General features: G+C 43.2%; 1 protein-coding gene across 1 annotated transcript in view; it reads right to left on the bottom strand.

Annotated features, from left to right (window-relative positions):
• The window catches only part of LOC132206018 (protein FAM135A-like), a 57,556-nt gene that overhangs the window by 27,917 nt on the left and 14,204 nt on the right, over positions 1-15,435 (bottom strand). The window contains exons 2-3 of the mRNA XM_059645704.1: positions 8,114-8,186; positions 818-909 (exon numbers count right to left, since the gene is read on the bottom strand). Coding sequence (XP_059501687.1) covers positions 818-909; positions 8,114-8,186 — 165 coding nt within the window. The remainder of the gene's footprint in view (positions 1-817; positions 910-8,113; positions 8,187-15,435) is intronic.

The following is a 15,435-nucleotide window of genomic DNA, read 5'->3' as shown; positions in this document are numbered from 1 at the left end:
GGTTAGATAGACCTTAGATTAAGGATATAAGTTCAGCACAACATTGTGGGCCGAAGGGTCTGTACTGTGCTGTACTGCTCTATGTTCTAAGTTCTATGGGGGCATATTTTTAAGGTGAGAGGAGAAAGATTTAAAGGACATGAGGGGAAATTTTGCTTTCACACAGCAAGTATTTTGTTATGTGGAATGAACTGTTAAGAGGAGTGGTGGGTGCAGGTACAGTTACAGGATTTAAAAGACATTTGAATCAGCACATGCATAAGAAAGGCTTGAGGGATATGGGCCAAAGACAGACAAGTGGGACTAGTTTGGTTTGGGAACATGGTCACCATGGACTAGTTAGATGGAAGGGTCTGTCTCCATGTTGCATAACTCTTTGACTCTATAATTTAAAAATCCCTCTACCACTTCAACAATCTAACTTCATTACCACTCACTTATTCTCAGTGAATTACACTAAAAGCTTCAGAGTTGAATTACACAAAACATGTCCATCCTTAGAGATTTCTGGTTAATCTAAAAGAATTTTGATTGTCTATAGACTTGTTACCAATCAGGTCCAAGACTCCTTTTCCACATCAAACTGAGTACTTGCATAAATTAAAACAACTCTTCGTTATTTGAAAGTTATAACTGAACATTGAGCTGAATGAGTTAGATATTTAACATTTTAAGTCAAAGCCCGGTGGCCAGAGAAACGTGGGACTCACTTGAACAAATCAAGTTCACTATCCTGGTCTATTAAATTTCAACTCTAATAAAATGCATTGCACTGGCTGATCAACTAATGATCGATTTGAAAACAAAATGAGTTTACCTGATTCCTCTCTGACATAAGGAACTCAATTTGGGTTCCTGGTAAACCAAGTTCGATATAGGTTTTGACCAAACGAAGATCTGCACTGTTTCCTGCAAGCAAGCAAAAACATGAACATTTTTGCTTAAATTGATGGTTTTTTTTTTAAAAAGAAAAGTTTGCTTTACATTAGGTTTGCTACATATGGACATTACTGCCATGGTTTAGGAATGCTGAAGATTTACTGGACTAAGTACTACGTGGACATTTTTCTTGAGTAATGAACAAAGAAAATTACAGCACAGTAACAGGCCCTTCGGACCTCAAAGCCTGTGCTGATCGAGATCCTCTGTCTAAACCTGTCATCTATTTTCTAAGGGTCTGTATCCCTTTGCTCCCTGCCCAGCCATGTACCTGTCCAGATACATCTTAAAAGACATCTGTGTCTACCACCTCCGCTGGCAACGTGTTCTAGGCACCCACCACCCTCTGCGTAAAGAACTTTCCACGCATATTTCCCATAAAATTTCCACCTCTCACTTTGAACTCATAACCCTTAGTAATCGAGTCCCCACCTCTGGGAAAAAGCTTCTTGCTTATCCACCTTGTCAAAACCTCTCATGATTTTGTAGACCTCAATCAGGACCCCCTCAATCTCTGTCTTTCTAATGAAAATAATCCTAATCTACTCAACCTTTCTTTATAGCCAGAGCCCTGCATACCAGGCAACATCCTGGTGAACGTCCTCTGCACCCTCTCCAAGGCATCCACATCCTTTTGATAATGTGGCGACCAGAACTGTACACAATACTCCAAATGTGGCCGAACCAAAGACTTATACAACTGTAACATGGCCTGCCAACTCTTGTACTCAATACCCCGTCCGATGAAGGAAAGCATGCCGTATGCCTTCTTGATCACTCTGCTGACTGCATTGTCACCTTCAGGGAACAATGGACCTGAACACCCAGATCTCTCTGTTCATCAATTTTCCCTGGGCCTTTTCCATTTACTGCATAGTTTGCTCGTGAATTAGATCTTCCAAAATGCATCACCTCGTATTTGCCCGGATTGAACTCCATCTGCCATTTATCTGCTCAACTCTCCAATCTATCTATATTCTACTGTAGTCTCTGACAGTCCCCTTCACTATATGCTACTCCAAACTTTGTGTCATCTGCAAACTTGCTAATCAGACCAGCTATACCTTCCTCCAAATCATTCATGTATATCACAAACGACAGTGGTCCCAACACAGATCCCTGTGGAACACCATTGGTCACAGGTCTCCAATTTGAGAAACCCCCTTCCACTACGACTCTCTGTGTCCTGTTGCCTAGCCAGTTTTTTTATCCATCTGGCTAGCACACCCTAGATTCCATGGGACTTCACTTTCTCCATCAGCCTGCCATGGGGAATCTTATCAAACGCCTTACTGAAGTCCATGTATATGACATCTACAGCCTTTCCCTCATGGATCAACTTTGTCACTTCCTCAAAGAATTCTATCAAGTTGGTAAGACATGACATTCCCGTCACAAAACCACGTTGTCTATCACTGATAAGCCCATTTTCTTCCAAATGGGAATAGATCCTATCCCTCAGTACTTTTTCCAGCAGCTTCCCGACCACTGACATCAGGCTCATCGGTCGATAATTACCTCGACTGTCCTTGCTACCCTTCTTAAACAAGGGGACAACATTAGCAATTCTCCAGTCTTCCGGGACCTCACCTGTGCTTAATGATTCTGCAAAGATATCTGTTAAGGCCCTGGCTATTTCATCTCTAGCTTTCCTCAAAACTAGGAATAGATGCCATCCGGTCCTGGGGACTTGTCCACCTTTTACGATACCCGATACTTCCTCCCTCCTTATGCCGACTTGACTTGGAGTAATCAAAGATCTATCCCTAAACTCAATATCTGTCATGTCCCTATCCTTGGTGAATACTGATGCAACATACTCGTTAAGAATGTCACCCATTTTCTCTGACTCAGCGCATAACTTTCCTTCTTTGTCCTTAAGTGGGCCAATCCTTTCTCGAGTTACTCTCTTGCTCTTTATACATGAATAAAAGCCTTTGGGATTTTCCTTAACTGTTCTGTGAAATTTTCTGAACTGTGCTGAGGAATGGTCACCAGACCCAAAATGTTAACTCTGTTTTCTCTTCCAAAGATGCTGCCAGATCTGCTGAGCTTTTCCAGCAACTTTGTTTTTGTTCCTGATTTACAGCGTCCACAGTTCTTTTGGTTTTCAAATTAATAAAAATTTACATTTTCTTCACTGTACGTTGTTCTATTCAATTGGCCCAATATATCTGTTCTCATTCAAGTTCAGAATGAACCCTTTGACATTAAAGACAATCTGGTTTACTAAGGGATAGTAGGAACTGCCGATGCTGGAGAATCTGAGATAACAAGGTGTACAGCTGGATGAACACAGCAGGCCAAGAAAACTGCTGCACTAACCTGATCTGGCCTATATGTGACTCCATTTCCAAAGCAATCTGGTTGATTCAAAAGTATGCTGTGAAATGGCCTTGCAAGCCATTCAGCTATTTTAACTGTACCAAAGTCTAAGGAAAGAAATGAAACCAAGCATCGACCGAGGCACAGAAACAATGGAAACAAACATCGACCCTGCCAAGTCGTTATTACCAAAATCCGAGGATTTGCGCCAAAATCACACCAGCTGGTGAAACAGTTCCACATTACATACAACTTGGAAGATGGTGGTAAGGGTTCACAGTCTCAACTGGGTGGGAATTTCAATATTCCTCACTAAGAATGACTGAAATGGGCAAGTCATATGGCACATAACTGCTAGACTACATCTCTAGCAGGTGGTGAAGGAAATAAGAGGGAAAATTCTTCTTAAACTCACTCCACAAATCTACCTACCAGAAATGCATAACAGTATTGCTATGAGTTACCACGGTGCAGTCCATACATTAACAAAGTTCCACCTTTACATTGGGCCCATCCTCTATCTTAGGTGTGGCACAATTATAGTATTAATAAAGGATGGATTTTGAACAGACCTTACACAGAACATAGAACATTACAGCACAGTACAGGCCCTTCGGCCCTCGATGTTGTGCCGACCTGTCATACCGATCTGAAGCCCATCTAACCTACACTATTCCATGTACGTCCATATGCTTGTCCAATGACGACTTAAATGTACTTAAAGTTGGCGAATCTACTACTGTTGCAGGCAAAGCGTTCCATTCCCTTACTACTCTGAGTAAAGAAACTACCTCTGACATCTGTCCGATATCTTTCACCCCTCAATTTAAAGCTGTGCCCCGTCGTGCTCGCCGTCACCATCCTAGGAAAAAGGCTCTCCCTATCCACCCTATCTAACCCTCTGATTATTTTATATGTTTCAATTAAGTCACCTCTCAACTTTCTTCTCTCTAATGAAAACAGCCTCAAGTCTCTCAGCCTTTCCTCGTAAGACCTTCCCTCCATACCAGGCAACATCCTAGTAAATCTCCTCCGCACCCTTTCCAAAGCTTCCATATCCTTCTTATAATGCGGTGAACAGAACTGTACACAATACTCCAAGTGTGGCCGCACCAGAGTTTTGTACAGCTTCACCATAACCTCATGGTTCCGGAACTCGATCCCTCTATTAATAAAAGCTAAAACACTGTATGCCTTCTTAACAGCCCTGTCAACCTGGGTGGAAACTTTCAAGGATCTGTGTACATGGACACCAAGATCTCTCTGCTCATCTACACTACCAAGAATCTTACCATTAGCCCTGTACTTTGCCTTCCGGTTACTCCTACCAAAGCGCATCACTTCACACTTGTCTGCATTAAACTCCATTTGCCACCTCTCAGCCCAGCTTTGCAGCTTATCTATGTCTCTCTGCAACCTACAGCATCCATCGTCACCATCCACAACTCCACCGACCTTAGTGTCGTCTGCAAATTTACTAACCTATCCTTCTACGCCCTCATCCAGGCCATTTATAAAAATGACAAACAGCAGTGGACCCAACACCAACCCTTGCGGTATACCACTAGTAACTGGTCTCCAGGATGAACATTTCCCATCAACTACCACCCTCTGTCTTCTTTCAGCAAGCCAATTTCTGATCCAAACTGCTATGTCTCCCACAATTCCATTCCTCCTCATTTTGTACAATAGCCTATTGTGGGGAACCTTATCGAACGGCTTGCTGAAATCCATATACACCACATCAACCGGTTTACTCTCATCTACCTGTTTGGTCACCTTCTCAAAGAACTCAATAAGGTTTGTGAGGCACGACCTTCCCTTCACAAAACCGTGCTGACTATCCCTAATCAATTTAATCTTTTCTAGATGATTATAAATCCTATCCCTTATAACCTTTTCCAACACTTTACTGACAACTGAGGTAAGGCTCACTGGTCTATAATTACCAGGTTTGTCTCTACTCCCCTTCTTGAACAGGGGAACCATATTTGCTATCCTCCAGTCATCTGGCACTATTCCTATAGACAATGACAAGTTAAAGATCAATGCCAAAGGCTCGGCAATCTCCTCCCTGGCTTCCCTGAGGATCCGAGGATAAATCCCATCCGCCCCAGGGGACTTATCTAACTCACCCTCTGAAGGATTTCTAATACCTCTTCCGTGTGAACCTCAATCCCACATAGTCTAGTAGCCTGTATCTCAGTATTCTCCTTGACAACATTGTCGTTTTCTACAGTGAATACTGTTGAAAAATATTCATTTAGCGCTTCCCCTATCTCATCTGACTCCAAACACAACTTACCACTACTATCCTTGATTGGGACTAATCTTACTTTCGTCATTCTTTTATTCCTTAAATACCTATAGAAAGCCTTAGGGTTTACCCTGATCTTATCCGCCAACAACTTCTCATGTCTCCTCCTGGCTCTTCTGAGCTCTCTCTTTAGGTCTTTCCTGGCTACCTTGTAGCCCCTCAAGTACCTTAACTGAGCCATGACATCTCATCCTAACATAAGCCTTCTTCTTCCTCTTGACCAGAGATTCCACCTCCTTCGTAAACCACGGCTCCCTCACTCTACAGCTTCCTCCCTGCCTGACAGGTACATACTTATCTAGGACACACAGGAGCTTTTCCTTGAATAAGCTCCACATTTCTAAAGTGCCCATCCCCTGCAGTTTTCTTCCCCATTCTATGCTCCCTAAATCTTGCCTAATCTCATTGTAATTGCCTTTCCCCCAGCTATAACTCTTGCCCAGTGGTATACACCTATCCCTTTCCATCACTAAAGTAAACATAACAGAATTGTGATCGCTATCACCAAAGTGCTCACCTACTTCCAAATCTAACACCTGGCCGGGCTCATTACCCAGTACCAAATTTAATGTGGCTTCGCCCCTTGTTGGCCTATCTACATACTGTGTCAGGAAGCCCTCCTGCACACTCTGGACAAAAACTGACCCATCTATGGTACTCGAACTACAGTGTTCCCAGTCAATATCTGGAAAGTTGAAGTCCCCCATGACAACTACCCTGTCTCTCTCACTCCTATCGAGAATCATCTTTGCTATCCTTTCCTCTACATCTCTGCAACTATTCAGAGGCCTGTGGAAAACTCCTAACAGGGTGACCTCTCCTTTCCTGTTTCTAACCTCAGCCCATACTACCTCAGTTGATGAGTCCCCAAACATCCTTTCTGCATCTGTAATACTGTCCTTGACCAACAATGCCACACCTCTGCCCCTTTTACCATCTTCTCTGTTCTTCCTGAAACATCTAAATCCCGCAACAACCATTCCTGTCCCTGCTCTATCCATGTCTCCGAAATGGCCACAACATCGAAGTCCCAGGTACTAACCCATGCTGAAAGTTCACCCGCTTTATTCCGGACGCTCCTGGCATTGAAGTAGACACACTTCAAACCAACTTCTTGCTTGCCGGTGCCATCTTGCGTCCCTGAAACTTTATTTCGGACGTCCCTACTCTCGACCTTTTCTATACTCGAACTACAATTTTGGTGCCCATCCCCCTGCTGAATTAGTTTAAACCCACCCGAGCAGCCTTAGTAAATGTTCCCCCCAGGATATCGGTACCCCTCTGGTTCAGGTGAAGACCATCTTGCTTGTAGAGGTCCCACCTACCCCAGAAACAGCCCCAATTATCCAAGAATCCAAAACCCTCCCTCCTGCACCATCCCTGTAGCCACGTGTTCCACTCCTCTCTCTCCCTATTCCTCGCTTCACTAGCACATGGCATGGGCAACAAACCAGAGACTTCAACTCTGTTCGTCTGAGCTCTCAGCTTCCATCCTAGCTCCCTGAATTTCTGCCTTAAATCCCCATCTCTCTTCCTACCTATGTCGTTGGTGCCAATGTGGACCACGACTTGAGGCTGCTCCCCCTCCCCCTTAAGGATCCCAAAAACACGATCAGAGAAATCACGCACCCTGGCACCTGGGAGGCAACACACCAACCGTGAGTCTCTCTCGTCCCCACAGAACCTCCTATCTGTCCCCCTAACCATGGAGTCCCCAATGACTAATGCTCTGCTCCTCTTCACCCTTCCCTTCTGAGCAGCAGGGACAGACTCTGTGCCAGAGACCTGTGCCCCAATGCTTTCCCCTGGTAAGTCCCCCCCGCCCCAACAGTATCCAAAACGGTATACTTATTGTTGAGGGGAATAGCCACAGGGGATCCCTGCACTGCCTGCCAGTTCCCTTTCCGTCCCCGACCGTAACCCATCTGCCTCTTTCCTGTACTTGAGGAGTGACTACCTCCCTGTAACTCCTCTCAATAACCCCCTCTGCCTCCCGAATGATCCGAAGTTCATCCAGCTCCAGCTCCAGTTCCCTAACGCGGTTTTCAAGGAGCTGGAGTTGGGTGCACTTCCCGCAGAGGTAGTCAGCAGGGACACTAGTGGTGACCCTTACCTCCCACATTCTGCAGGAGGAACATTCAACTGCCCTGACCTCCGTTCCCATTATTCTAAATTCCCAAGACTTTAAAAATAAAGAATAAAAAATAAACTTGTTACCTTACCAATCAGGCACACAGAACCTTTTTCTTTGGTTCGAGGAGGAGGATGGGTGGGAGACACTACCCGGGTAGTGTTTCGGGTAATGCAACCACACAAATATATTACCTCACTCACTCACCAGTCCCGTGTCGGCTCCTGCTCCCTCCGCCTATTCACGAGGTAAGCTTTTTAACGATTCAAAAACAGTGACTCACCGGCTTCCCGACAGGCCCCTGCTTCAAGCTCCCGCTCGCGCTGCTGCTGCTGCAGCCAGAAATGGAAGGCACCGGCACTCGAGGTAAGCTTTTTAACGATTCAAAAACAGTGACTTACCGGCTTCCCGACAGGCCCCTGCTCCAAGCTGCCGCTGCAACCAGAAATGGAAGGCACCGGCACTCGAGGTAAGCTTTTCAACGATTCAAAACTGTGAGTGTCCTGACAGCCCAAGGAATGCAGTGGTTCAACCAGGGAGCTCACAATCACCACTTCCGTTGCATTCAGCTATGGGCAATAAATTCTGACCTACTCAGCAGGCCCATAATCCATGCATGAGAGAGAGAAAAAGAATTCCTTGCAGTAGCATCATCAGATTGATACCTCATTTGTTTTGTAGGTATTCCTGGTTTTTACGTTTGCTTGCTTTCCTGCATTCTTCATTAAACCTGATGAACCAAAGCACTTCATGTATGCCAAGCTATGAATTGCTAGGTCTGTTCAAAATCCATCCTTTATTAATACCATAATTGTGCCACACCTAAGATAGAGGATGGACCCAGTGTAAAGGTAGAACTTTGTTAATGTATGGACTGCACCGTGATAACTCATAGCAATACTGTTGTGCATTTCTGGTAGGTAGATTTGTGGAGTGAGTTTAAGTAGAATTTTCCCTCTTGCTTCCTTCACCACCTACTAGAGATATAGTCTAGCAGTTATGTGCCATATGACTTGCCCATTTCAGTCATTCTTAGTGAGGAACATTGAAATTCCCACCCAGAGCAGACTGTGAACCCTTACCTCCCCACCTATACTCTCCTCTCCTCCTATCTTCTTTTCTCTCCATCTTTGGTCCGCCTCCCCCTCTCTCCCTATTTATTCCAGAACACTCTCCCCATCCCCCTCTCTGAAGAAGGGGTCCAGGCCCGAAACGTCAGCTTTTGTGCTCCTGAGGTGCTGCTTGGCCTGCTGTGTTCATCCAGCTTTACACTTTGTTATCTTGGACTACTGGTTATCACGTTGCTGTTCATGGGACTTTGCTGTGGACAAATTAGTTGCTGCGTTTTACACATTATGGTAATGATGACACTCAAATGTACTTAATGGGCACATAGCCTGAGGCAATGAAAGACAACAGTTCAAAATAAATTCATTAAGAAAATAACTGGCGTGGAGACAGATAGCAAAGATATCATTGTACACATTTCAAAAGTTGCTAGAGAAACACAGAAAATAGGTGCAGGAGTAGGCCATTTGACCCTTTCAGCCTGCACCACCATTCAATATGATTATGATTATGATCATGGTTAATCATGCAATTACTACACATGCTTCCTGTCCATACCACTTGATCCCTTTAACCGCAAGGGATACGTCCAGATTCCTCCTTAATTTTTAACGAATTGCCCTCAAAAGCTTTCTGAGGTAGAGAATTCTACAGGTTCACAACTCAGAGTGAAGAAAATCTTCTTTATTTCAGCCTTGAATGGCTTACCCCTTATTCTTAGGTTGTGATCCCCAGTTCTGGACTTCCCCAACATCAGGAACAGCTTTGCAGCATCTACTCAATGAGTGCTACAGCATGGAGACAGGCCTTTTGGCCCAAATGGGTCCCTGTCGACCAAACTGTCCATCCATGCTAACTCCATTTTCCCACACTTGGCCCATATCCTTCTAAACCCTTCCTATCCATGTATTCATCAAACACCTTTTAAGTGTTGTTCATGTACCCATCCCATCCCAATCAGTTCTCCCGGCAACTCATTCTACATGTATACCACCCTCTGTGTAAAAAAAGTTGCCTCTCAGGTTTCCATACATTATTTCCCCTCTTACCTTAAACTGATGCCCTTTAGTCCTTGACTCCCCAACCCTGGAGAAAAGACTGATTGCAATAACCCTATCCATGCCTCTCATAATCTTATACACTTTTATAAGATCGCCCCCTCAGTCTCTTACGCTCTAAAAAAAAGAGTCCTAGCTTGTCCAACCTCTCCCTATAACTCAGTACCTTGAGTCCTAGCAACAACCTTGTAAATTCCTTCTGCATTCTTTCCAGTTCAGTAACATCCTTCCTATAGCAAGGTGAGCAAAACTGACGACAATACTCCAAGTGTGGCCTCACCAATGTCCTGTGCAACTGCAACATAACTTCCCAACATCTGCACTTAATGCCCTCACTGATGAAGGCCAGAGTGCCCAAAGCCTTCACTGTCCTGTCTACCTGTGACTCCGCTTTCAGAGAACATGTACTCTAAGGTCCCTCTGTTCCACTATACTCAAGGCCCTACCAATCACCATGAAACTCCTCTCTTGATTTGACTTTACAAAATGCAACACGTCACACTTATCTATATTAAACTCCATTTGCCACTTCTCGGCTGACTTCTCCAGCTGATCACGATCCTGCTGCAATTTCAGATAACATTCCTCACTGTCCACGATACCACTGCTACAAACCTACTAATCATGCTTCGTACATTCTCATCCAAATCACTGATATAGACAACAAACAGCAATGGGCCCAGCACTGACCTGAAGCACGCCACTAGTCACAGACCGCCAATCCGATAAGTATCCCTCTACTATTACTCTCTGCTTCCTACCATCAAGCCAATTCTGAATCTAATTTGCAAGCACTGCCTGGATTCCATGCGATCTAACCTTTCAGAACAGCCCACCATGTGGAATCTTATCAAAGGCCTTACTAAAATCCATGCAGACTACAACTACTGCCCTGCACTCATCAACACTCCTGATCACTTCATCAAAGAACTTCCACAAATTTGAGAGGTATGATCTCCCACACATGAACCATGTATATTTTACCCCTCAGAATCTTGTCAAATTATTTACCTACTACAGCTGTGAAGCTTACTGGTCTGTAATTCCCAGGATTTTCTTTGCAATTCTTCTTGAATAAGAGCACAACAATCACTACTCTCCAATCTTCCGGGACTTCATCCATATCTAACGATGCAGTAAATATATCAGCCAGGCACCCTACCTTAAATTTCTTCTCTAACCTCTTGCAGGATTCTTGGATATTTTTGATCAGGACCAGATTTATACACCTTCATACATTTGAATACTTCCAACATCTCCTCCACTGTGATACGGACTGTCCCCAAGGTATTGCCACCAATTTCCCCAAGTTCTCATGTCTTTCTCCAAGGTACACACAGAAGAGAAATATTAGATTAGATTTCCTACAGTGTGGAAACAGGCCTTCAGCCCAACAAGTCCTTGAAGCATCCCACCCAGACCCATCTTCCTATAACCCACACATCCCCGAACACTACGGGCAATTTAGCATGGCCAATCCACCTAGCCTGCATGTCTTAAGACTGTGGGAGGAAACCTGAGCACCCAGAGGAAAGCAATGCAGACACAGGGAGAATGTGCAAACTCCACACAGAGGCTGGAATTGAACCTGGGTCCCTGGTGCTGTGAGGCTGCAGTGCTAACCACTGAGCCACCGTGCCAAATATTCATTGGGGACCTCACCCATCTCCTGCAGTTCCACACATCCATGTCTAATTTGGTCCTCGAGTGGTCCCATTCTCTCTCTAGTTATTCGTTTTCCTTTAATGTACTTAAAGAATCTCTTTGAATTCACCTTAATCTTCCCAGCCAAAGCTATCTTGTGCCCCCTTTTCCTGATTTACTTCTTCATAAAATCCTGTATGCCCTACATACCTCCGGGGATTCCCCTGATCCCAGCTGCGTGCTCCTGAATCATTGCCTTCTCCATTTTTTGGACAAACCTTCAATATTTCTTGTCATCCAGGATTCCCTACTCCTGCCAACCTTGCCCTTCACTGGCTTAGGGATATACAGTGCCAATACCAGTGTTACGAATGACTTCAATGAAAGACTTTTAAATAAAAATTACAATATTTAAATTTGCAAACCAAGACTGTATGAGTGCAACAAAATGCAAGCTGGGATTAATGCACTCAAAGAATGGACAAACATTTAGAATATTAATTAATATTTAACATTTTGGCTAAGAAAAGTAAGATGATCTCATGGTAGAAGAATAAGAAATGTGGGATACAATTACAGCAATTTTTTTTATTAACTAGTACCTATAGGACAAGGAGTGTTCTGCATGATCAAACATTCCAGTTGATCAATAATCAATGTAAAAACACACAAAATAACAGAAAAGTAATTGCAGGGTGTATACAAATTTATTTACAACATAAATCATTTAACAATGCTACTTTGCCTTAAATAAAACTTACCAGCAAAGGGCCTTCTCACTTGCACCCTCTTTTTTGTTTTTATTGAACTTTTCATTTCTTTATTTTTCTAATTTGTTACTATTATTTAGTACTTGTGAAGATCTGAAATTCCGGACTTATTATTTCTTTATTTTTCTTTTTTTATCCCCCTTAAGAATTTGTACCTAGGTACTTTTGTACTTAAGATGGTGCTGTAAGTGGCAACTTGTAAACTTTTCACAACTCATGTTAGTACATGACAATAAAGATAATTCTAATTGTCAACTGATTACTCAGGCATAATGGAAATCATGATAATACAGTAAAACCTCTGACGCTTGAGGGATTTTTTGCTGGTTTATTGAGGGTGCTAGTTCATAAGGTGTTGATCAGAACAACTTTTGCTGTACAACACTTTGCCTTAGAACTTTTCGTAAGACCACAGGGAAAGCAAACCAAGCACTAAGTTTTAATTCTAGCAATAACAGAACTTGCAGAAACTTTGTGCAGTGTCGGTTGCTTTAACATAAACCAAAGGTGTATCACAGAGGGTACAAACAAGTGCCTGATGGATTATAGCTGAGCTTCAATACCTGCCAAGAAAAAATGAACGCATTGAGTATCTCTTTTCTTGGAATGAGAGAAAGTGGGCTGAGCTGACAGACTTGTTTCTGTGCTATATATTCTATGCAATACAAATACAAGTTTTTTTTGAACATCTGCTGTGTAGAACAGTGCACTGAAGAAGTTGTATATATCTTCTAATAAGCATACCATTTATTACAGAAATAGCATTAGTTTCTTTGATACATAGTATCTTTGAGTTTCTACTAATTTGTGTTTCCAACACTATTCACCTGATCCAACAGACATGATGTGGAATTTCAAGCATAAGTTACATTCAATACGCTCAGAGCCATTGTGTCACCCGCTGCCATTCAGGGGGCGGCACGGTGGCTTACTGGTTAGCACTGCTACATCACAGCACCAGGCACCGGGGTTTGATTCCACCCTTGGACAACCATCTGTGTGGAATTTGCACATTCCACCCGTGTCTGCATGGGTTTCCTCTGGGTGCTCTGGTTTCCTCCCAAGTCCAAAGATGTGTAGGTTAGATGGGACTGGCCATAGTAAATTGTCCACAGTGTCCAGGGATGTGCAGGTCAGGTGGGTCAGACATGAGAAATGCAGGGTTACAGGATAGGGAGGGTGGATCTGGGTGGAATGCTCTTTGGAGGGTTGATGTGGACTCAAATGAGCGAATGGTCTGTTTCCATACTGGAGGGACTTTGTGATTCTATTTTATGATTCAAATTGAGTTTCCACAATATTCTGCACTAATTTTAAAATAATCACGTCAAAAGCTGGTTCAGTCACAAAAATGGTGACAAAATAATACAATGTGCTTGGTAAACGAGTTCTGACGAAGAGTCGCTGGACCCAAAACGATAACTCTGATTTTGCTCCACAGATGCTGCCAGACCTGTTAGAATTTTTTGGAAAAACCTGTTTCCAGTTTTATTAAATAAGCCTGTTTGCATCCTTTGGAGTAGTTATTGTGCTGAGGTCAGCCAGGTGGGCCTCATGGAATGAGTTCCCTGATTGGCACTCTTCATCTTGTCCAATTAGGCAGTCCTGGCTGACAGATATAAACAGGAGCATCGGAGGTTCTGTTCACTCAGAGCTGGTTCTCAGAGAGCTTGATCAGTGTCACCGACTCTTTCACATGTTAATAAATCAAAAGATGTTACTTGGTGACAGGATACTGGCCTCTCCGGTGTTATTTCAGAGGGAGCCTTAAAATTAAGTCTTTTTGCTGCAAGGCACCAAATCCAGCCTTTCAAAAGCTTCTTAATATAATTTGCTCTCAATTTACCAAGAAACTGACAACTGTACCCTAATATACTGAATATAATGCTACATAGCTAGTATTTTTACATGATCGATTTTTTAAGCAGGTAATATTTTTGAGGGGCTTACTTTCACCTAAAACACATCCTTCTGGCATACCCAAATAGGTCTCAAAAGAATCTACAATGTTACTGGTAAAATTGCTTGTTTTATTTGTGGTAAATCTATTTCACCTGTGTTAATGCACTGTACCAATACACAACTTCTAACCAATTCAAGTGATATTTTTAAAAGTAAATTTTTAAAAACTTGGAAAAAAAATTGTTCGTGCAGGTTCATTTTCGTAATATGCAATTAAGGGGAAATTGAGGAAAAGTACTTCTATACTAAGCACAATTTCTGGTGTAATCTGAAGTAGATCATGTTGCATAGAAAGTAGAACACTAATGGGTTAGTAAATTTGCAGACGATACTAATGGGTTAGTAAGTTTGCAGACGACACTAAGGTTGGTGGAGTTGTGGATAGTGACGAAGGACGTTGTAGGTTACAGACAGACATAGATAAGCTGCAGAGCTGGGCTGAGAGGTGGCAAATGGAGTTTAATGCAGACAAGTGTGAGGTGATGCACTTTGGTAGGAGTAACCAGAAGGCAAAGTACTGGGCTAATGGTAAGATTCTTGGTAGTGTAGATGAGCAGAGAGATCCTCGGTGTCCATGTACACAGATCCTTGAAAATTGCCATGCAGGTTGACAGGGCTGTTAAGAAGGCATACAGTGTTTTAGCTTTTATTAATAGAGGGATCGAATTCCAGAACCATGAGGTTATGCTGCAGCTGTACAAAACTCTGGTGCGGCCGCACTTGGAGTATTGCGTACAGTTCTGGTCACTGCATTATAAGAAGGATGTGGAAGCTTTGGAAAGGGTGCAGAGGAGTTTTACTAGGATGTTGCCTAGCATGGAGGGAAGGTCTTACGAGGAAAGGCTGAGGGACTTGAGGCTGTTTTCGTTAGAGAGAAGGTTGAGAGGTGACTTAATTGAGACATATAAAATAATCAGAGGGTTAGATAGGGAGAGCCCTTTTCCTGGGATGGTGACGGTGAGCACGAGGGGGCATAGCTTTAAATTAAGGGGTGAAAGATATAAGACAGATGTCAGAGGTAGTTTCTTTACTCAGAGAGTAGTAAGGGAATGGAACGCTTTGCCTGCAACGGTAGTAGATTCGCCAACTTTAAGTACATTTAAGTCGTCATTGGACAAGCATATGGACGTATATGGAATAGTGTAGGTTAGATGGGCTTCAGATCGGTATGACAGGTCGGCACATCATCAAGGGCCGAAGGACCTGTACTGTGCTGAAATG

The sequence above is a fragment of the Stegostoma tigrinum genome, chromosome 4 (genome assembly GCF_030684315.1).
Source record: "Stegostoma tigrinum isolate sSteTig4 chromosome 4, sSteTig4.hap1, whole genome shotgun sequence".
Taxonomy (NCBI): domain Eukaryota; kingdom Metazoa; phylum Chordata; class Chondrichthyes; order Orectolobiformes; family Stegostomatidae; genus Stegostoma; species Stegostoma tigrinum.
Note: the sequence above shows the minus strand (reverse complement) of the source record. Positions and strands in the feature narration are given on the sequence as shown.